A 23917-nucleotide genomic window follows, 5' to 3' on the forward strand; every position below is an offset into this window, starting at 1 on the left:
TATGGGAATATAAATTAGCAAAAAATATAGCCATCATAGATTAATGGGATAGAGTTCACAATTCAGTAATTCTGCCAATTGCTATCCATGAATGCTGCATTCACTGAATTTCTCCAGCACTTTTGTGTATTGCAAGTGTAGCTGGTGGTGAGCCTTCTTTGTGATTGCATCGATATGGAAGCTCTAGGAAAGTTCCTTGGAGATGATGACACCCAGGAATTTGAAGTTCTTGACTCTCTCCACTCCTGAGCCCTCGATGAGGACTGGGTCATGTTCCCATGACTTCCTCCTGAAGTGCGCAATCATCTTGATTTTGGAGATGTTGAGCGCAAGGTTGTCATTATACCATTCAACAAGCTGATCTATCTCCCTCCTGTACTCTTCCTCCTTGCTTTTTGTGATTCTGCCGACAACTGTGGTGTCATTGACAATTGTGTACACTATAAAAGAAAAATAAGTGCCCAGTGTCTGGAATTCAAACAATTGGAAACCCAACCAACCAGTAAGATAGATAGATAATACATTTATATAATAAAAAAAGAAAATAAATCAAGACAAATAAAAATTTAAAATTGTAAAAGTAAATGTTCTCCAAAGCAACACACAACTCCTTGGTGAAGATGGAGGCAAATATTCAGCCAGTGGAGTGCCCCAGTCATGCCGCCCACACCAACTATTTGAATAAAATGGCGACGCCCAGAATGAAGAGCCTGCTGGGGCGACTCTCCCAAAGTGTCTCCCTATCCTTGCCTTGTAAGAGTCTTTATTAGTATTAAATATATTAGTATGGCTTTATCTATAAAAGTTTGGGGGGGGGGAGGTAATTATAGAGGCATGTTTAGCACAAGACTTAAAGGGCCAGCAACCGGGTTTCGAGCTGATTAATGTGAACTTTGTTCAGGACTACAATACTGATTTTTTTTCTTAAATTCAAATTACTATACATTTTGCACTGTCTTTTAAACTGTTTATTCTTAATGCAGGTGTATTAAGTTTGACATTGTAAGCCATGTGTCTCTCAGTCAACCAGAAAATTTGCATATCTGACATCAGCGATCCCCGAAGGTGCTGGGTACCGGGGATTTTCCCATATCAATCCTTGAATGGTGATTTGTATTAGGATCAAGCAAATGTTGAGATATGTAAATGTTAAGCCAAATGATGTAAGTGCTTAGCAGGTCAGTTAGCTTCTGCAAACAGGTCAATTATATTTGAAAATATTATTGATTCTCTATATACAATTTTAGTTTGGTTGCTCTGTTGAATTATTTTTTTTTTGTTGTTGTTTAAGTTTAGCTTTTTTTTCTCCTAAACAGTGGCTCTTTGCTTTCTGGTTTACATTAGAGTTGTAAAGTCAAGATTGGTGCCTACAAATAAGCTTTTGATATTGAAATCTTGGAAGGAATTTGATGTGTGAGAAATATTTGTAAAAGTAGCAAAATAGTTGAAATATTTTGCTGCTTTCTGCTAAAGCTTCTTCTTTGGCTTGGCTTCGCGGACGAAGATTTATGGAGGGGGTAAAAAGTCCACGTCAGCTGCAGGCTCGTTTGTGGCTGACAAGTCCGATGCGGGACAGGCAGACACGATTGCAGCGGTTGCAGGGGAAAATTGGTTGGTTGGGGTTGGGTGTTGGGTTTTTCCTCCTTTGCCTTTTGTCAGTGAGGTGGGCTCTGCGGTCTTCTTCAAAGGAGGTTGCTGCCCGCCAAACTGTGAGGCGCCAAGATGCACGGTTTGAGGCGTTATCAGCCCACTGGCGGTGGTCAATGTGGCAGGCACCAAGAGATTTCTTTAGGCAGTCCTTGTACCTTTTCTTTGGTGCACCTCTGTCACGGTGGCCAGTGGAGAGCTCGCCATATAACACGATCTTGGGAAGGCGATGGTCCTCCATTCTGGAGACGTGACCCATCCAGCGCAGCTGGATCTTCAGCAGCGTGGACTCTATGCTGTCGACCTCTGCCATCTCGAGTACTTCGACGTTAGGGATGTAAGCGCTCCAATGGATGTTGAGGATGGAGCGGAGACAACGCTGGTGGAAGCGTTCTAGGAGCCGTAGGTGGTGCCGGTAGAGGACCCATGATTCGGAGCCGAACAGGAGTGTGGGTATGACAACGGCTCTGTATACGCTTATCTTTGTGAGGTTTTTCAGTTGGTTGTTTTTCCAGACTCTTTTGTGTAGTCTTCCAAAGGCGCTATTTGCCTTGGCGAGTCTGTTGTCTATCTCATTGTCGATCCTTGCATCTGATGAAATGGTGCAGCCGAGATAGGTAAACTGGTTGACCGTTTTGAGTTTTGTGTGCCCGATGGAGATGTGGGGGGGCTGGTAATCATGGTGGGGAGCTGGCTGATGGAGGACCTCAGTTTTCTTCAGGCTGACTTCCAGGCCAAACATTTTGGCAGTTTCCGCAAAGCAGGACGTCAAGCGCTGAAGAGCTGGCTCTGAATGGGCAACTAAAGCGGCATCGTCTGCAAAGAGTAGTTCACGGACAAGTTTCTCTTGTGTCTTGGTGTGAGCTTGCAGGCGCCTCAGATAGCTAAAGCTATTGATTCAGCAATTATCTGAAATATTTATTAATGTAATATTTCCTCAGATAGTGAAAGGAGCCACGAAGGAACAGAAATCAGAGTGGGGTGTTCTTGAAGCTGCAGAGTTCTTCTGGTTACCAAATGCTGAGAAGGCTTTAGAAGGTTAGACTATCTGAAACTGCTTTTAACTCCAGTGAGATAATTGTATATACTTTTTTTATAAAAGTACAGTAAACTTGTGGATGTATTTATTTGTTAATTATTTCTGCTATCTGCATATCAAGAATTGAATATGGTATTGTTTTTTTTGGACTGTTGACTTCCAGCTGAGTAAATTGTGTTCATTGGCTGTACTCATTTGAATGGAGATTTTACTATGAAAGAGATTATGGAATCCCTTCTCTTTTCTGTCTAAAATTGTGTTCATTAAATCATGATTTTCAGACTTTATCCTTTTGAAGACCTGATGCTTTCCCTTGATTATCATAACTTTTTACTTATCTATCTTGCACATATTAATTCTGTCAAGTAAGTTATAGGGCACAGTTCAAAGTAATATTTGGCTAGTTTAATGATAAACTGATCTAAATGAGAAGGAGATGGAGGTGAGGAGTCAGAAAATAAGAATGATGGAAAAAGTTTTCTTGGGTAATCTTCAACATATTGGACAAATTATTTTGCAATCTTGTTCTGCAGAGGATCACTTGGATGAAACCAGAAATGCAATGCTCCATTTGGGTATTGATCATGGCAGACAACATCAAGTGTTCAAGGTACGTGGACATTGTAATTTAGTGATCTAAGTAAAATTTTATTAACATGGATTGCTCAAAAGTCCTTTCTTTAATAAACATACTACTATATTAAAAAAATACTGTAAGATTGGTGTAGAAAGCTACCAGTGGCTAAGGTTTAATCTTTCTCTTCTGGCATGACACCCATTCAAATGCTGTAGCTAAGTTATTCTGGTGTCTCAAATTTTGAATTACCATTTCACTCCTGGTCCTTGTTAAGGATGGTTTACAGTCCCTAACCCTTTAATATCAAATGCAGTAAAATTCTGAAAACCCATTTTCCATCGCAAAGTTCAGTACCTTTATATTCACTATTACGAAACTAAAAATTAACACGTTAAGTAACTAAAAACGGTTTTTAAATTACTGTACTGCCCTAAGCAAACATATCAATTTTGTTCTGTTTGTTATTGTTTTTCCTCTATTCTGGCTTCTTGATGCTTGTTTTCCATAGATTCTAGTTGGCCTTTTACATCTTGGCAATGTGCAGTTCAACTCTCCAGTGGATGAGTCTTGTGCCTGTGATCTCAAAGCAGAAGCTAAGAGTAAGAAAAGTGAAATAGATTGATTTTTTTTTTAAGCAATTAATTCCCGATGTTCTGGAAAAGTTGTGGTTTAAAACCTTTCTGGCTATTGTCCACCCTCTTTGCTTTATTACTTTGAGAACACAATTTAGTTAATATTTGGTTTGCAATTTTCTGTCTTGTTAGTTTTGCTGATTTTCTTAATCATGATTCCTTTAGGCTTTCTTACAACCACTGCAAATCTTCTGAAAATTTCTCAGGATGACCTTTTTGAACAGATCAGAATTCGGACTATAAAAGCAGGCAGACAGCAACAGATCTTTAAAAAACCATGCTCTAAAATTGAATGTGAGACAAGAAGAGACTGTGTGGCAAAAGTTATCTATGCGAAGTAGGTGGCATTGTCTTTATCTAAAAATTTATGAAGTTGAATTGCATTTGTCCTATTATATGGTGACCAAAAATTATCAGTTAGTTTTACCAAATAGAAAATCCAACAGGTGGATCCTGGATTGTAAAATGTCTTAAGCTTGCTCTTGACTTGCTTTGATTTCATGGGTAGCCCTGTTGATGTTGTAAATTAATGGTCTCAATGAGTTAATAACTTGCATAGTAGACAGACAAAAGGTACTGCAATTATTATATTCATTTAATTTGCAATAAAGTGAGACTGCCAAAGGTGCTGCCATTTCAAAATAGATATTAAAACCATCTACATTTCAGTGAATGCAAAACATCTTGTAAGATTATTCAAAGTAAATGACCATTTTCAATTATTTTTAAGTTAATTAACTGATCTTACAAACAGAAAATGAATGAATGATCTTGTACTGGAGTTACAAAGAACATGACAGATGTGAAGTGGTTTGATTTATTTTGACAATGTGATGTATTTTCTTTACTTTAATGGTGAGCTAAATAAATCACTTATTTATTTGATATCTTGTCAAATATTTATAAAAGCAGATTTATTTCAAAATGATGATTTTGGACTTTAGTTAGGATTGGTAAATTTGCAAATTTTAAGTGAATGACCAGATAATTGATAATTGACCCTATCGTTTTAATCAACCTACCTTTATAAGCCAGAATGTAGAGGAATTTATTCCTTTAAAAAAAAATTTGGCATGATCTCCCATCATTTGAGTTGGATGATCTATCCGTAAAGTATTGAAATTGCCACATGATTTAAGCTTACATATGTAAATCTTTTCGTCTAAGAATTTTTTTTGTAGTTTGTGATAACTGCTTTATTACAGGATGTTTGACTGGCTGGTAAAAGTTATAAATGCCTCCATTTGCTCGCCTTCTTTTGGATGGACTAATTTTATAGGTATGTTTTATAAATTTTATATTCAAAATAGTTACACAATTGGTTCTTCCACAAGTTGTTTTTTGTTAAAGTTAAAGATAATCAAGTGACTTGGTATTCTAATCAGAAAGTGGATTTAAAATATTAAATTCATTTATCTTCTGAATGGAAAATATAGTCATCAAGCAGAGAATCAAACTCTAGTCCATCATGTCCAGGTTGACCATCAAATACTTACCCATCCCCAATCCCCTTTACAATTGGTCCATACCTTGCAATTCCTTAATAATTCAAGTGCTTGTCAAATGCTTCTTAAATGCTGTGGGAGTTCCTGTCTCCACCTCATTCTCAGGACAAGCATTACAGACTTCAATCAATTTCTGCGTGAAAAAATGTCCTCTGATCCTCTCCCTGAACCTAGTCACCTAAACCTCTGCCATGAGAAATGTTTCTTACCATTGATCACTCTAAAAAAATTTTGATTATCTCTCTCAAATTTGTCATCAGCCATCTCAGAAAAGAAATCCAACCTCTCCCCACATCTGAAATGTTTTGTCTTGTGCAATATCCTGATGAATCCCTTCTGTATCCTCTCCAATGTAATTGCTACACAAGACACAATATGTTCCAGCTGTGGCCCAGTATTTTATAAAGTTGTACTAAGATATCCCTGCATATGTATTCTGAGTTCCAGCTAGTGTAGGCAACTTGTAGCTTCTTCACCACCTTATTTCCATGTGCGGCCCCTTTCTGGTACCGTTAGGGCATTATATGAAAATCTCTGTTCCATAATACTCCTTGGGACCCTACCATTCTTCGACCAGTAAAACCCCTGGCATCCTATTGGGATTTGTAAATACCAGAGAAGTGCATTTTCCGGTTGCTTGAGACTTACTCTTAATACACCTGTATTAAGAATAAACAGTGTAAAAGATAAAAAATGCTATACTGTTCTTGCATTGAACAAACTTCACTTCAGATTCAGATTTGACAACTCATATAACCGTAAGATAAATATAGGTTTCCCCCAACTTACGACCGTAATTGGGACTGAAGGATCGGTCATGTCTTGAAGTGGATGTAAGTTGGAATTTTTTCATTGCAGTTTTGATCACAACTCCTGAATTTGTTGATCATCCTTGGTGAATCTTTCCACATTCTGGTCCGCGCTTATCTTGTTAGTTGTGGTCCTGGGTCCGTAGGCTGGGCGCGGCCATCTTGATTCTTGTGCACATGTACAAGTCTTCAGTTGATGCATGTGTGGTGGGTTCACATTATGGATGATATCGAAGAGTTGACGATATTGAATTTGTGCCTTTAACTCTCGTGCATGCACCAACTGAACTCCAATACACGAACCCACTGCACATTTTGGCTCTTACACGCCCTGTATCCCTGTTATAGTTTTGTCTTTTATGTTTTTCAATATTTTTATTAACATTGAAATTTCATATCCAAAAATACAGAGTACATGCATGTTAAAAGTCAAGAAGATCATATCATTTCATCCAAGGTACCCAACATTTTTAATTAGATTATATGGTATTGATATTATATATATAAAAAAAAGAAAATCTAAACCCACTACCAAGAAAGAAGCTGTTTGGCCAAAAAGAAGCAGAATTCTTATCAGTGATAAATTACCTCATTAAGTTGTAGTTTATTAAATATAACATAATCTGTATAAATTTTATATATAAAAAAAAAATTTCGGTTGTATGTGCAGATAGACATAAGTCGCATCGGTCGCAAGTTGTGTGTACCTGTATTGCATGAATATATAAACGTAAAAGGATTTTAGTTTATTTTCAGTCACATTCTTTGAAAACATTTGCTGTTGCTACATCTGCAGGTTCCTCCCCATCCACAGAGCCATCTGAAAGACTAACAATAACATAGATAATTAACCCCCCTTCCCCCAAAGTTTACTGATAAAACTCATGACCAGGTGACTCTTACTAAGCAGGGATAAGGATACACTAAGAGTGTTACCCCAATAGCAAGCGGAATCAACCAGCTCTTCATCCTGGGCAACACCATTGCACAACTTTATTCAAACAGCTGCTCTAAGCAAAACACAACCAAGGCATTTCAGTGGCTGAATCATTCCTCCCATCTTCACCAAAGGGTTAAGTGTTGTACGTACACGACAGCAGTGATTTAAAAATGAGCCCAGACGGTGTTATATTTAAAATAATATTTTTAATTATTAATCAACAATTCTATAATGCCTAATAAAATTTAAATAACTTAGCTAAACTTAACTAAATTTATATACTATTATCTAACTTAACTCTAATTATGTGCAAATCTATTTGTGTGTGTGGAATACTCCAAGCCACTACAGCTCAAGGCTCAATTCTCGGAAGCCAATTCAAAGTTCAGTTTCATTAATTCAATGATGACATGTGGGCTTTAAACTGGGTGAAATTAGTAGTTCCTAAAGTGGGTGACAGAGACTTGGGGTGACAGAACATTGATTAGTCATAACACCCTTATTGAGGTGCTTCAGAGAACTGTCCTCTTTAGATGAGTGCCTTCTTCTGCAGTTAGAAGCCTTTCTGTGGGTCAGTCGAAGTAAAATGCAGTATTTCTTCTGCAACTTTAAAACCCTTTTCGTGGGTCAATCGAAGTAGTCTCTCAACCCTCTAAGAAAAAGGAAGAAATCTGGTGTTCTGTCTATAATCGCACAATTATAGACAGGTGGGTTTCTCGTTCCCACAAAGGAGATCGAAGAGCTGTTTACTCTTGCACTGCCTCCTGAACAAATGATACACTGTCTTTTAAGAAACTGGTCATATGGTCTTTTCACCAGGACTTCTGTGTTGACTGTATCCAGTAAAAGGAACATGATGTTCAAAGCTTGCTGTTAGTTTCACAGTCATTTCAAATCCTGCAGTCAGTTTGTTAAATCTTCACACAATAAAATGAACTGAAAAATGGGAGAGCATCAGTGTTACTTCAGAAAACATTCTTTCACAATTTTAAATCTGCGTGTTTTTTTACCTATTTATTTTCCTTGATGTTGTTTGCTAATTGCTTAAATTCTGGAAACCAGGGGTTTTGCTGTATTTATCCTTGTATCCTACTCTTATTTTAATTTTAAAACACTTTTTTAACTTTTTCTCCATTCTTGTACATCCACCATTGACCTTATTTATGTTCTACCATGTGAGAATTACATTTCAACTGGTATTGGTCTACCCAGCTTGCCAGCTGATTATTCTATAGCATAAAGATGCCCTCCTCGCTATCAATAGTGTCAATTTTCACTTCAACTGCAAACTTCATTGACTTATCATCTGATTGTACAGGTATAACTGGACGAAACGGTGTTCTCTGGCCATTGGTGCAACATACTGCAAGCATACGTACACACATTTAAATAAATATTTTGGTTAAATAAATAGTAGCGTCATGGAGGATTTATATGAGCAGTTCATTAGTTGTTTCACATTCTCACTGCCTGTTGGAAGAAGCTGTTTCTCAGCCTGGTTTTTCAGGCTGTATCTCTTTCCTAACTGGGAGTAGTTGGAAGATGCTGTGGTATGGATCCTCATTGATTTTGCAAGCACTCTTTAGACAACAATCCTAGTAAATCCCATCAATTGGGGGTGGGGGACGACTGCACAGGTCCCAGCATTGAATCATTTTGGTACACTGATGGTCACAGGCATCCAATCACAAAAGTACTCTTCCATTATCACCCTCTGTCTCCTATTACAAGGCCAGTTTTCGATCTAAGTTACTCGCATGCCAACCTTTTAAATTATCTTCCATGTGAAACCTTGTCAAAGGCCAAATTAAAGTTTATGTAAATCACATTCAACTGCAACACATCAATACATTTAATTACCTTTAAAAAAAAAAATTCTTGATTGAATTTGTCATCTAAAATCTCTCAGCAACAAACCTTGCTAACTCTCTCTGACTGGTTCCCACCTTCCTAGTGTCGATTTAAATGAATTTCATTTTGCTTCCTTGTGAACAATGAAAATTAATTAAGAGGAAAAGTGATTCATGATCCTTCAAGAAGTCAATAATCTTTTTCCATCAGAGTGGTTTTCTAAAATAATTCCAAACCCCCTGGCTATAATGTGATATTACCGTTAAACAGAAAGTGGTTATTAATAATTCCATGTATGGTCTGTGAAATTCCTTGCTCTTTTCAATAAAATCTTCAATAATACACACCCAGTGTATTAACTGCAGAAATAAGGGATTGCAAGACATGAAGTGAGATAGTGAGCACTTAAATTTTGCTTTTCATTTTGAAATTAAGCCATGAATTATTTTAAGTTGTTTATTGCAGCAAAACAATTGTATTCCAACTTATCTGGCAGGTCTACTGGATGTATATGGATTTGAATCTTTTCCTCAAAATAATCTGGAACAGCTTTGCATCAATTATGCAAATGAGAAACTACAGCAGCACTTTGTAGCACACTATCTCAAGGCACAACAGGTACTTCAAGTCTTCGTTCCAATGTATCCTTACCAAAACATAGTACTGATATTTTGCATGCACTTCCTCTGATGTCTTATGGTTTTTGGAAAATTAAATACCTAGATTCAATGGGAGTCTTAAAGGATATTGTCTGGTGTTTAATGTTTCTGGTTTTGAGACAGAACAGTAAATGGCTTCAAGATTCCATCTTACTTTTTGTTTCCCATTTCTCCCCACTGAGAAGTACAATTTCAACTCAAATGTAGAACACAAAAATGTTTGTTTCTAAATGCAGTAACTTTGGATTCATTCTATTTGAATTTGCACTATTTGTGCAAAGATGTTCGCCATATGTAAATGTAACTTCATTAATTTCAAGAGTAAGCAGATTAACGTAGTGAGATACAGAGCTCAGGTGCCTGGAAGATTTACTATCATACATGTATTTTAATTTTAAAACACTTCAAATTTTTTTCTACATTCTTGTACATCCAACCCCCCCCCCATTTCCCTCCTTTCTGTTCTACCTTTCAGGACGAATACACTTCTGAGGGCCTTGAGTGGTCTTTTATCAGATACCAAGATAATCAGAGGTGTTTGGATCTGATTGAGGGGAATCCCACCAGCATCTTTTCCCTTTTAAATGAGGTCAGTTATTTCTTCAAATGTGTCCTTTTGTTTGTAAACGTGCTGAATCTTGCACACAAATAGTGGTTTGGGTTCATTGATGTTCCCCACTTGGGAATTTGCCTTTTAATTTTTTTTACCTTTTGTCAGGGAAGAGATGAGTGTATCAAGCGTTTTGCTTTGGCGAATTGTCACTTGTCGTTACATCTCTGAAGCCTACCAGAGCATGTCACTGTTAAATTTATTAACTTTCTTTTCCAGTATCAAGTGACTGAAATTTCTAATCTACTTCAACCATCTACTGCAATATTCTCTCATTCAAAATAAATGTTTACTATCAGCCAGTAGTAGCTTTGTGCTGCAAAGTGCCCACTTATCTCACTGGTAGCACTTTAATCTGAATCACTCGGGTATATGCTTGACTGCCACCTCTTGAATTGAGCACAACCAGGAAAGTTTCCTCAAGCAATATGCAAATAGCCTTCACGAGGCATGGCAAGCCATGGAAGTGTCAGTGGTGCAGTACTTTGTGTCAAGTGATCATAACTCTATTAGTTTTGAATTAGTTAAGGAGAAAAAGGACTGGTCCACATGGCAGAGTCCTAAACTTGAGTAAGACCAATTTTGATGGCGTTAGACAGGAACTTGATTGGGATAGGATGTTTGCAGGTAAAGGGACATCTGGCAAGTGGGAGATTAAAAGTAAAGAGCAAGGGTAGCAGGATTAGGGAGCCATAGATGATGAGAGAGATTGAGACTCTGGTCAGGGTAAAGGACAAGTTGTACATCAGTCATAGGCTGCTGGGATCAAGTGAATCTTCTGAATAGAAAGGATGTAGGGCAAAAATAGGACATAGCTTTGGCAGGTTAAAGGAGAATGCTAAGGAATTCTATATGTATACGAAGAGCAAAAGGGTTTTTGGGGAGACAATATATCCCTTTAGGCCTCAAGGTGGGTTTTTTTTAAAGCATAGAATCACAGGAGATGGGAGAGGTCATTATATTTCTTGTCTGTATTTACAACAGAGAAGGTCATGGAAACCAAGAAATTCAGGGAAGAGAACAATGTTGTCTTGAGGCATATCCACATTACAAAAGAAGGTGCTGGCAGTCATAAAATGATGGCAAATGACTGAAGACAGTCTTCCTTAAAATCACTTTTTATAGATGTGGTGAGATATTTGAGTACTTCTGATTCTGGATACTAATTGGCCTCTGATCTTTTTATCTGTGCTTGGGTTTCACTTCAAATTTCTTTCTCCGTAGGAGAGCCGCCTTAACCGAAGTTCAGATGAAAACCAATTCAAAACTCGTCTACAGACAGCTCTGGCAGATAACAATTGTGTGAGCTGGGATGTGTTCAGCAAGGTTCCAAACTTCATCATTGCTCATTATGCAGGAAAGGTCAATTACCAGATTGAGGGAATGATGGAAAAGAACAAAGTAAGAACACTCAATATTCATGTGGCATTTATTGAATACTCAGTAAATGAGTCATGAGCCTTCTGAAACTACACCATCCCACAATCCAGTAGTCTATTATGTGCTCAAGTTCTTGGCTGATCCCTAAACCTGCTGACTTCTGACTTAAAATAGTGTCGAGTTGAATAATATTTATTTGCCATTGCTTTACTTCCCTTAAAACGGCACAAATGTTTGGTATGAAAATTGCTTTGCACTGATTTGAAATTAAAAAAAAACAGTGGTGGAAAATCTCAATCAAGCAGCATCTGTCAAGGTTAAAGATGTATGTTGACGTTTCTGGTTGAGACCTTTCATTGGGACTATGAGGGAGGAGGAAAGATGGCCAGTATTTAACAATCTGAGGGAGGGTGGGACAGAGACTTGCAGGTGATGGGTGGAAACTGAAGGGTCAGTGAAATCAGGGAGAGGGAGGGAATAGAAATGGTGAATAAAAGAAAACTAGGTGGACAGGAGAATGAATGTGAGAGGAATACAGCTTGTTGGTTATGTGAAATTGGAAAATTCAAGATCCACGTTAATGTTTCACGTGTCACCTACCAACCCCGTTCCATCTATTGGATAATTTAGGCCAAAAATTAGTCCTGCTTCAGGACTGAGAATGGAGTGAGAAGGCAATAATAAAGAGGAGAGGACAAGGGGTCTGGGTCTAGTAGCTGGGGTGGAATTAGGAGACAGTGATAGGTGAAAGAAGACAAAAGTGGGAGAGGGCTGATGGAGACACTGATGGAGTAGGGAGATCAGTGGCCTGATGGGAACAAAATAAAGGGGATATGGGGGGAGTGGTGTGCCTCGTGCCTCGGAGTGAAATGGTGGATGGGAGTGAGAAAGAAGGATACTGAGTTGCTTGAAATTGGAGAATTCACTGTTTGTGGTATTGGGTTGTAGACTGCCTAGGCCAGTGATTCTCAACCTTTTTTCCCCACTCACATACCACCTTAAGTAATCCCTTACTATCCACAGATCACCTATGGCATCCTATAGCACCCATCCCTCTCTTTTAATTTTGCCCGTCTTCCCTCCCTATTTTTAATTTTTTTTAAATTTTTCACACTATGAACCATATTAACCAAAATACACACAAACATTTCCCTCTTGAATATACACAATGTTATTTCCCCCCCTCCCTTCCCTCCCTCCTTCCCACCCCCCTCCAAACCCATTAAATGTTCAACATATACAATACAATAAACCCATTAAACAATGTCATCACACAATGAAAATAAACAAGAAAATTGTGTCATCTACTTTTACATACTGGGTCAGTTCATTTCGTCTTCTTCTCATTCTGTCATTTTAGGGGGTGGAGGTCTGAGGCAAGCCCACTCTGTTGTGTTCCATGTATGGTTCCCAATAATGTGACTTTATTTTTTAAATTGTATGTTATTTTTTCCAATGGAATACATTTATTCAATTCTATGTACCATTGCTGTACTCTCAGGCTCTCTTCTGATTTCCAAGTTGACATTATACATTTTTTTGCTACAGCTAAGGCTATCATAATAAATCTTTTTTGCGCTTCATCCAGTTCAAGGCATAATTCTTTACTTCTTGTATTACTTAGAAGAAAGATCTCTAGATTTTTTGGTCTGTTGCTTTTTGTGATTTTATTTAATACCTGATTTAGATCTTCCCAAAACTTTTCCACTTTCTCACATGCCCAAATTGCATATTCTCGTTTCCTTCTTACAGCGAAAACATCTATCTGATAATGTTGGATCCCATTTATTTAACTCTTGGAGCGTGATATATAGCCTGTGTAACCAATTATATTGTATCATGCGTAACATCGTGTTTATTATATTTCTCATATTTCCGGAGCATAGCTTTTCCCATATTTCATTTTTATCTTTGTTTAGATCTTGTTCCCACTTTTGTTTGGGTTTATAGCTTATTTCATCATTTTCCTTCTCTTGCAGCTTAATGTACATGTTTATTATGAATCTTTTAATTATCATTATGTCTGTAATCACATATTCAAAGCTGCTTCCTTCTGGTAATCTCAGTCTGCTTCTCAGTTTGTCGTTTAAGTAGGTTTTCAGTTGGTGGCATGCAAACATTGTACTGTGAGTTATTCCATATTTGTACTTCATTTGTTCAAATGATAATAAATTATTTCCCAAAAAATAAATTTCTATTCTTTTAATCCCTTTTCTCTTCCATTCTCTAAAGGAAAGGTTACCTATTGTGAAAGGGATTAGTTGATTTTGCGTCAATAATAATTTTGGTAGTTGGTAATTTGTTTTTTTTTCATTTCTATGTGAATCTTCTTCCAAATGTTGAGCAGATGGTGCAGTACTGATGAATTTCTATATTGCACCAGTTTTTCATCCCACTTATAAAGTATAGGTTCTGGTACCTTCTCCCCTATTTTATCCAGCTCTATCCTGGTCCAATCTGGTTTTTCCTTTGTTTGATAAAAAATCTGATAGATGTCTTAATTGTGCTGCTCTATAATAATTCTTAAAGTTTGGTAGCTGCAAACCACCTTGTTTGTACCATTCTGTTAATTAATCTAGCGCTATCCTCGATTTCCCCCTTTTCCATAAGAATTTCCTTATTATTTTCTTTAGCTCATTGAAGAATTTCTCTGTTAAGGGAATTGGTATCGATTGAAATAGGTATTGTATCCTTGGGAAGATGTTCATTTTAATGCAATTTACCCTTCCTATCATTCCCTCCTTATTTTCAGACCTGAAGCAGGGTATCAATCTGAAATGCTGACCACCATTTCCCTTCATGGATGGTTGAGTTCTTTCAATAGTTTGTGTTTTTGCTCCTCCTGTTTTAAGACTTTGGAGTTTAGCTTGCTAAAGAATGAAGAAATCTGTTGTTTTAAAATTGCTCTTGCTTTAGGATCCTGTGCCACCAGAGCTGGTGCAGTTGTTGCAGATGTCACAAGATTCCCTACTAAGGGAGCTATTTCCCATTGAAGAAAAAGAGCACAATGACACTAAAGTCCAGAACAAAGCAGTTACCGTGGTCTCTAAGTTTAAGGTCAGTATGAATTAACACTATTAATTTTCTACAACGGGTACATAAGATTTTAGTAATTCTATCCTCCATTTTTTTTTCATGCTTTTTCCTGCAGAGTTCACTGGAAAGCCTTATGCGTATTTTGAATAGCAGTACACCTCACTACATCAGATGCATAAAACCTAATATGGATTGCAAGCCTCTCCTTTTCAAATCAAAAGAGGTGCAGTACTAGAATAAGCATTTAAAAAAAAAAAAAAATGCAAGCATTGTTAAAAGCAGAAGTAATATGTTTTGAATTGTTCAAATTAAACTGATGGAACTAATTTGATTTATTACTTCTCCTGGTATGTTGCCACATCTTGCTGTAGAGCCTGATGACCATGTTTCATTTATAGTAATGTGAAAAGAAAATGCCAATTTCAAGCTTTTTTTGGAGTTAAAATTGTAGTGTTTTTTTTTCACTATTTACATGTTCTAGAGATTAGTTTTGGGGCAATGCTGCAAAATTTTAAGTGCTGCAAAATTTTTTCTTTGGTAAAGGACAGTTTTTGAGTTTAATAATTTATCCATGTTGAAGCCAAATGGAAATTTACCCCAAATATTTATGTTGCTTGAACTTATTTTGAGATGAAAATATTCATAAACAAGTTTTTCTTTCAGATTTTCACTCAGCTGGAAGCCTGTGGTTTAGTTGAAACTGTTAACATAAGTGCGGCTGGGTTCCCCATTAGGTATGTAGTCCATTATCAATTTATACTTTTTTATTTTGCAAGATTGAAGTATTGCGTGAAATAGTGTCTTTATCTTATTTCAGCTTTTTACTCGTCCCTAACTTGTCAGCCACAAACGAGCCTGCAGCTGACGTGGACTTTTACCCCCTCCATAAATCTTCGTCCGCGAAGCCAAGCCAAAGAAGAAGAAAGCAGTGAAACACAATTTAATTATGAGCTATTTAATCCTAGACATTTATGAACAACTTAATAGTACAAATTTCTTACTTATATCCTGCCAGATACACAGGAAGTTCTAATTAAATATTAAGGGTGTTTCCCTTGTGAAAGATTTTTGAATGTAAAGTTGGCATTTCATTTGGCTTATATTTAAAAACTGGAAGGTGTTCAAAATATGTTATTGTGGTAAACCATGTGCTCTAATATTGTTTTGTAATCTAGGATCCCGTATCAGAATTTTCTGGACCGCTATGGACTGCTGGGAAAATATGGCCAAGTTAATTTACAGAGTCCAGCCATTATTAGTTTGCTTACCACAAAAAGGAAAGGTTTGTCAAATCAGTTTTATTTGTGGATTTACAGTAAAATATGAATAGGAGAATCATTTATTTTGCACCACTAAAATTGTCGTTTTGTGTTCAGCAGTTTTATTTATAGACTTGTTAAAACTGTTAACTTTAATTCTAATAGTATATAATTTGCAATTGATGCTATACTTATTGTTTGCAATCTTTCTCTGTTTTCTGTCTCCTAGTTTCTTTCAATTTGACTCTTCAGTTCCTTTACTTTTTTTGCTGACTTCAACTTCCTAATTGACTCGACTTTCCTGCAATGTCTGCTCTCTCACATTTTCCTGCAGTGGAGACGGTGTTGCCCTAGAAATGGATATCATTTGCCTTTGCAGATTCATTATCAATAGATGGCAGTAGTGAGACTTTGCAGTCTGTTTCACAAGACATTCTCACTAATGTATTAGCTGAGCACAATGTTTCATCGCTCTACAACCTAGATGCAAACAGGTTATATCGCTCAGTAGTGCACTGTGGCAAAACAAAATTGTTCATGACTCACAGGACGGTAAGTTGTCAAAATTACCTTGAGGGTTTTTCTCAACATTTTCATCCGAGCTGCATGAAAATTGGATTGCCCAACCATGCTCACAACATTTTTCCATCAATCAGTGAGATCGTGACTGGTGTTCCGACATAATAGCCCAATATTATCCAAATGCCTTTGTTAATTATTCTTTAACAATTTGTTAATTTCACATTTGAAATTAATCATTGAGGATAAGATTCTTGGGTCTTGCCCTCTTATGAATGGCCTGATTCTGATCCTAAAATAATGTTGATTTGTTCTCCGGCATTTATAGTGAAGATATCTTGCCACCTAACCTATCAATTACTTGAAAAATCTCCAATAAAAGCCATTAAATTGTCCCATAATTTTCTCTGTTTCAGGGTTTAAAGCTTAGATTGTAATTTTATGTCAAAATATGCAATACGTTAAAATTTTAACCAGGTAATAGCCAATTAAAGATCTAGAAACTTTGATCCTCGAGGTGACGTCATGAGTCACTGCCATCCAGTTCAATTAAACACCATTGACCAAAATCTGTCAGAAGCTGTCAGTTAATTCCTAAGCCAGATCAATAATGTGCCTTCAGTGTGGCAAACTTTTGTATTAGCTGGCAGTTTAGAATCTTATCTTAATAGAAGTCAAAATAAAATGTATTGATTGATGTTACAATGTAGATAATGGCTATCAATACAAGGATAGGGGATGTTATTTGGAAAAACATTACATTAATGTTTTAAAAAGTTTAAAATCATCTGCATCTCTTTTAGGTTGAACTTCTTGAAAGTGCAAGAAATCAAACGTTGTCCAAAAAGGCACGTTGTATTCAGTGTAGCTGGCGCAAACACCGCCTTCGAAAAATATCAAGAGCAAGGCAGGCAGCAACTGTCATTCAGGCAGGTAAGCATTGTTCCTTTTCTGCTCACCTGGATAAGAGCTGTAAAGATGAAATGAAGCACTTTCTACTTCAGGAAATCACTGAAATTAATGAGCAGATATACAGCAAAACCCCCCGGTATCCGGTACCTATGGGCATTGGTAGATGTTGGTTAATTGAATTTGAGGTTGCTTGAGATTGCCTATTGCATGGATTGGTGGACTGAACATTCAGGAATGCCAATTTTATAGTTTTGAATTTTTTTTTTACTCATCCCACTTATAAATAAAGTGCTTCACTGTCTCCTCTTTTATTGAATTCAGATCCATTCAAATCCACAAAGGGAGACTGTTTTCCTCAAAGAAATCTTGCTTGTGCTGATAGATACTTAAAATCCAGGGGGTCTAAATCCTCCCAATTTATAGTGCCATGTTAACTTTTCCAGTGCATGTTGTGAACACCAAATGCCTTGCACTAAAATACAAGCCTGTTGTTGCTTCACCTAGAAGATTTTGTGTCTCCTACTTAACAACTTAAATGAGATTAAATGCAAAGGGACATCACTAGGATGTGAAATTATCTATTTTCTTCTGTTCCAGTTAGCTAATTTGCAGTTTGCTTACTGTTGATCTATGACCGCTATATTTGCAACTCACCTAGGAGAATGTTAGAGGCCATTATTGCCCCTCGAGCTGTTTGGGTCGCAGTCAATCTGAGCTCTCCTAATTTTCTGCCTTTGACCCATATCCCTTGATCTCCTTCCTTATCCTCTTGGGGAGAGTTTCTGATTTTACATTTGAATTTAAAGCAGATCTCCCATTTTTGTTTCACACCTCATTGGTTTGGCTCTCCATTTAAGATGAAGCCTTTGTTCCGGATTCCCTCTGAAGGAATGGGTCTTCAATGATCACTTCAGTCTAATCTTTTATCTCTTAAATTGTTCAGATATAGCGTCATTTAATCTTCTAAACTTTCTTTATGCAAGAAATTATTTAATTTAATCCATTAAACTAAATATAATTCTGGCTAATCTCCACTTTTATCTCTCCAAAGCTATTTTATGGTTTCTAAATTGCAAGGTGCGATGGAAATCTAACCAAAGTTCTGTACAACTGAACAATAATTTAGAAACCCTTTGCCTTCTAATTCTCTTGAATAATTATAAAAAAAAAATTGTTCCTGTATCTTAATTTCAAATTATGTTTAAATGTGACTGCAAACATCGTGTTGTTCTTCCACAGTTCATAATGTTTTTTCCCTAATCTGGAGTGCTATCAAATTAATCCTGCTGCTTGCTTACAAACTTTTAGTCAGTGGATTGGAAATCAAAGAATCTGGAAAATCATCCATTTGAAATCTGAAAGACGGTTAAATTAATTGTACCATGTTTAAAGTTGCAATAAAACGTTGCTGGTCTTTCAATAATTCCTATTTCCAGATTGATGAATATTCAGAAAATTATGTTCTCAGCATTATATTCAATGAAAACCAGAAAATGACAAATAATCCAGTTTATTTGACAGGTGACCACTTCTATCTCTTCAGAACTAAATGAAAAGCGAAAAGCATTCCTCAGTGTATTTATAAGGCAGCTGTATCCTTCACCTCATCTGCTCTCAATTCAAACTTAATTTTTATTATTTTCCTTTCCTCTATTAAAAGGTTAAACCATTGTCTTAGTGTCTATTAATCTTATTTCTTGAACAACAACTTTACACCACCTTTCACCTATAGGCACAGGCATAAAAGGACTTCTAATGTTGACTTAATATTGAACATATAAGATTTTTAAAATAAAAATTAGTCATTTTAAAGGTTTGCCTTCTTAATAGTTGGAGAACTTCACTGGATAGTGCATTTCACACATTATTACAAGCTTATTGTTTATTCCTTTCATTCCTCATAGCTGTTAGATCCTGGTTGGCCAGACGGTGGATTAAGAAACTCAGTCAGGCTGCCATGGTGCTTCAAAGAGCATGGAAAGCTTGGAAGGTGAGTTAAAAATTGGATTCCAGCATCTGGTTTAACTGTGTTGCATAATGACACTGAAAGCCAATCCTTAAATTAATAAAATGTTAAATTGATCACTAAATTTTAAAATATATTTAAAATTTTATATAAAAATAGCAATCTGAGAATAGCCAAATTAAATTGATCAGAAATTTAAAAAAAGCACACAAAATGCCGGAAATACTCAGCTTGTCAGCAGCATGTGAAAATAAATACTTAATGTTTTGAATTAAAGGTGTCTCATTGAAACTGCTGATAGAAGATATTTAACATTAAATGTTACCTCTCGATCTCTCCACACAGTTATTCAGATTTTTCTGCTTTTATTCCTGATTTCTAGTATCTGTTTTCGGACTAGGTTTGATCAGGCCTCGTGTTGAACATATTTGCAGCATGAGAACCTTTTTTGAAATATTTGGAGTGTCTTAGCAAATGACCACAAAATAAATATTAGCATTCATATGTAATAGGTCCCTATTGCTAAGTCCTCAATATTTGAAATGTTAAAAAGCATTGTTGCAAACTTTGGCTTTCTCAGGGATGCTCACAAAATTGGCATTTGGAGAGAATGGTTATAATGCACTGCATAAATTCACATCTACTGGCTTATTTTTGAACTGTTCTTTCCATGGAAAAGGGGTTTTTGCAGCAAATTGGAGGTTAGCATTTAATAGTAAATTATATAGCATACAAAATCTGCCTATTCAGCAAGTTTAAAGAAAGAACAAAATAGAACATAAAAATCTGCAATGATTTCCAATAAAACCATGGTATAGTAGAATTCCGTTTATCCAAAATGGTTGGAACCGGGCCTATTGTCAGATAAACAATTTTTCTTGGGAGAACTGGTCATTTTTTTTAAAAACAGCCTAGTAGCAGCAGCAAATCACTTGTATGAATGTTTAAAGAACAACAAATAACCAGGGAAGGCTTTTAAGCATAAAAATGTTTATTTCTCACCCAAAAAAAATGCTGTCCATAACACCGCTGATCACCGACATAAACCCAATGCCGCCATTGATCACTGAGACCTCCCAACAGCCACTGCTGATTATTATTTCCCTCCCTCCCTCCCCCCACCCCCCCCAAACCATGACACGTCCCTACTGATCCCCAGGGAGGCATCTCAGGCCGGTGGAACACTCACTAGCGAGTCGGCAGGCTCCTGTCTCCCCAGTCCGGAGCTCCCGATGCTGGAGTCCCAACTCCAAATCCTCCGCTAGGCATACTACACACGCGCACTAGTAGACCGAGGGGAGGGTTTGATGTCAGGGTCCAATGTGCCGAGGAGGGAGAGAGCGAAGGGGAAAGAATGCCACTGAGGCTGAGGTCCCACTCCTGGCCAGGAGACCACGCTCCTTGAAGACGCCGGGGACAAGAGATTCTTCAGACCACTTGCAGCTGGGAGACAGCAGCATGCAGTTTGAGAAGGCGAGTTGGAGAGAAAAGTCAATAGGGGAAGGTAAAGAAGAAATGGATCAAGAGAGAGGAGGGCGTTACCTGAAACTAGGACAATCGTTCTAATTTCATATCGAGTTAATTTTTTTCAACCTTTGAGGTCAGTTTGGCTCCAAAAAATGTTTGGATAAATGAGAGTTTCTGATTAATTTTGAATATCTTCATTGATTCATAATTTAATATTTCTATTTGGATAAATGAGGATTTCGGAGAATCCGATTTCAGATGATTGGAGTTGCCCTATAATTTCTATTGATGTGTATATTAAGTGGAGGATAGTGGTGTATAATGCTGCACAAAATCCATACCAATTATTTATAACAGTGTGAATTGTAGATTTGTTCAACAGTTGAATTGGTTAAATTTTACTCTGCCTGGGAATAGCATGTAGACCAAAGGAAAAACATTAATCAATTACAGTAAAATCTTATCCATGTGAAGTGTAATTATGAGCTGACTTTTGTATGGTGCTGTTTTGTGTAGAAGTTGTTGATTCCCTATTCCCTTGATCCATGTATCACTTTACAATGGAGCAGTATTGCAAGACTGTAATATTAATCCTTTTGTTTAAATTCATTTGTGATTTCCTAAAATAACCAGATGCTATACAAATGTAAGATTTTTTAGTTGTATGGAGCTATTGCAATTTTTAAATGAACTAGAAAGGCAAATGACCTTAATATTGATTCAGAAAAAAGACAAAGTTGTCTAGTGATTGTACTGTACCCGAATGAGACATGCTGATGTGAGAGAGCCATCAAATAAGCTGCATAAACTAATTGTACTTCTATTCAAAACCTATTTATAGGTTAAAATGGCAACATTGGCAGAAGAGGAATTGGACGATACTGCATACTTTAAAGAAATGGAATTCATTCCACGTTCTTCTAAATGCTCATCTTTATCACTGACACGACATGATTCACCGCATAAGCATTCTCAATCTATTCAGTTTCAAACTCTAAAATTGTACTCCTGGCCTCTGGGTCTGATTCTGTCACCTTTTTGCATTACTGGAATGATTCCATCTGCATTTGAAATTCTTAAGACTTTTACACGACTGGCAACCTTGAAGATGAAATGGAAAAATAACCATAAATTGGAACATAATCAATCTCATCAGGGTATTGCTTCTATTAGAGCATTACCCGAGGTAAGTGTAATGCTGCATTTCAAATTTGTAATACTATATTTGGGAGCGATATGCTAAATGTGAAACTAAAAATTAGATCAGGCATTCCTCTAGATGTGTTCAGCAAATCTGGTCACAAAAAAGACCACAAAGATGGTCAAAATCCAGTGTGAAGCAACAATAGGACGATTGGACCCAGAAACTGAGGTAAAATTGGATTTGCATAACTCCTGAAGAGCCCTTGATAAATTGAGCACAGTGCCCTTAAAAGGTATACTTTCCAAGATAAAAGGGTAGAGGGTTTAAAAGAGAAGGAAATGTCTCCAGGAGTAAGAATTGAACAAGGAGAAAATAAATCATTTTCTCATTTTGTGGGTCAGCATTTATCTATCATCCGTCCATCATTGCCTTCAAACGGCTCTGAGCTACTACCTTGAGCTGATGTGTTCCTTTTAGTGCAGATACTCCAGCAATGCTTTGAGTAGTGTTCCAACATTTGTGTAAGAACAGCCTAGGCAAGTAATTGTGTGGTCTTTTTTAAAAGTCGTTGTACACTAATTATACAACTAATTTATTATCATAAATTATTGGTGGGTGGAGTTAATATAAGAGGTGATGTTCAAGTTTATTGTCATTGACTGTTTGGCAAGACTGGAAGTAGTTGGTAGATGCGCTTTGCTGTGCTTGCTCAAAGCACTTCATGATCATGGAGGTCAATGCCACTGGACATAGTATAATCGAGTTGTCTATTTTGTTCTGGATGGTGTTGATCATTTTAAGATTTGTTGGAAATGCTTGAAGTGGAAATTATTCCATATCACATTCACAATTTGTGCCTTGTGGGTGTCAGAAAGCAAGTGACTATCTGCAGGACACCCATCCTCTGAGCTCTCTTGTAGCCACCATATTTATGCAGCTGAATCAGTAGAATTTCTGATATTGAAAAGGGGATTTAAAAAAAAAAAGAGAGGATAGGAGGTGGATTAGAAGAAGGGAATGTGGGAAACCATTTTATTTTAAATTTATACATGCAGTATGGTAACAGGCCCGTTAAGTCTAAGTTCCCCTGCCGCCCAATTACACCCAATTGACAACCTACAACCCCTAGTTCGTTGTGAAAGGTGGGAGGAAACTGGAACCCCTGGGGAAAACACACGCAGACGTGGGGAGAATGTACAAACACCTTACAGCGTGGAATTTGAATGTTGTCCCGATTGCTTGTCCTATCCACTAACCACTATACAAGCCGTGCTGCCCACGGTTTTGTTCCCTTTCCCATACTATAATCACCTATTTTTCATTCCGTCCCTCTAGCTTCCACCAACCAAATTATCCAAGCATTTCATCCACATCTGATTTTCCTGCCCTTGACCGCTTCCCTAATTGTTTCCATTATCATCTTCCTGGATTATCAGATTTTTCACTGGCAGCCCTTCTGCTCATGCTTAGCAGCCTCCACCTTCACTCCCTTCCTTCCCTCTCCCCATGTCCTTTGTTTCTTTTCTCTGCTTCCACCTGCCTCTGTCTCCCATCCCACACCCACCTGCAGTTCCATCTGTCCATACCTCATGATCCTCAGATCACCTCTCATCTATTGGCCACTATCTCATTTCCCCACCCCCTCCCCAAACTAATTTCCTTCTACAGTCTCAAGTTCTGATGCAGGGTCTCACTGTTGACAATTCCTTCTCAACTTCCCTGTTTTCCTCTCCCTATAAATGCAGCTCGACCCATGAAGTTCCTCAAGTAGTTTGGTTTGTTGCTTCAGATTCCAGCATCTGCAGTAAATTGTCTTCAGGAGGCATTAATGGGGACTTGTCTGGCAATTGGAATTTCACCTGGGATGGATCATTACTTTGGTCTAACCTTACCAAATTTTTAATTTTAATATATTTACTTCCTTAAAAAGTACCTGTATGATTTAGTTTCTAAGCATAAATATTT

At 37.1% G+C, this 23917-nt stretch overlaps 1 protein-coding gene across 2 annotated transcripts in view; it reads left to right on the top strand.

Annotated features, from left to right (window-relative positions):
- LOC138749234 (unconventional myosin-XIX) overlaps nt 1-23917 on the top strand; it is a 43929-nt gene that overhangs the window by 16093 nt on the left and 3919 nt on the right. Inside the window, exons 8-23 of one of the 2 annotated variants that reach the window (XM_069910358.1) lie at nt 2589-2685; nt 3220-3296; nt 3772-3862; nt 4061-4232; nt 5101-5174; nt 9497-9618; nt 10135-10248; nt 11494-11670; nt 14566-14706; nt 14801-14908; nt 15349-15419; nt 15861-15967; nt 16324-16496; nt 17267-17396; nt 19280-19365; nt 21650-21994. In XM_069910358.1, the coding sequence (XP_069766459.1) occupies nt 2589-2685; nt 3220-3296; nt 3772-3862; nt 4061-4232; nt 5101-5174; nt 9497-9618; nt 10135-10248; nt 11494-11670; nt 14566-14706; nt 14801-14908; nt 15349-15419; nt 15861-15967; nt 16324-16496; nt 17267-17396; nt 19280-19365; nt 21650-21994 (2085 nt within the window). Of the gene's footprint in view, nt 1-2588; nt 2686-3219; nt 3297-3771; nt 3863-4060; nt 4233-5100; nt 5175-9496; nt 9619-10134; nt 10249-11493; nt 11671-14565; nt 14707-14800; nt 14909-15348; nt 15420-15860; nt 15968-16323; nt 16497-17266; nt 17397-19279; nt 19366-21649; nt 21995-23917 lie in introns of those variants that run through there. The other variant, XM_069910359.1, reaches the window with a different exon arrangement.

Source organism: Narcine bancroftii, chromosome 14 (genome assembly GCF_036971445.1).
Source record: "Narcine bancroftii isolate sNarBan1 chromosome 14, sNarBan1.hap1, whole genome shotgun sequence".
NCBI classification, from domain to species: domain Eukaryota; kingdom Metazoa; phylum Chordata; class Chondrichthyes; order Torpediniformes; family Narcinidae; genus Narcine; species Narcine bancroftii.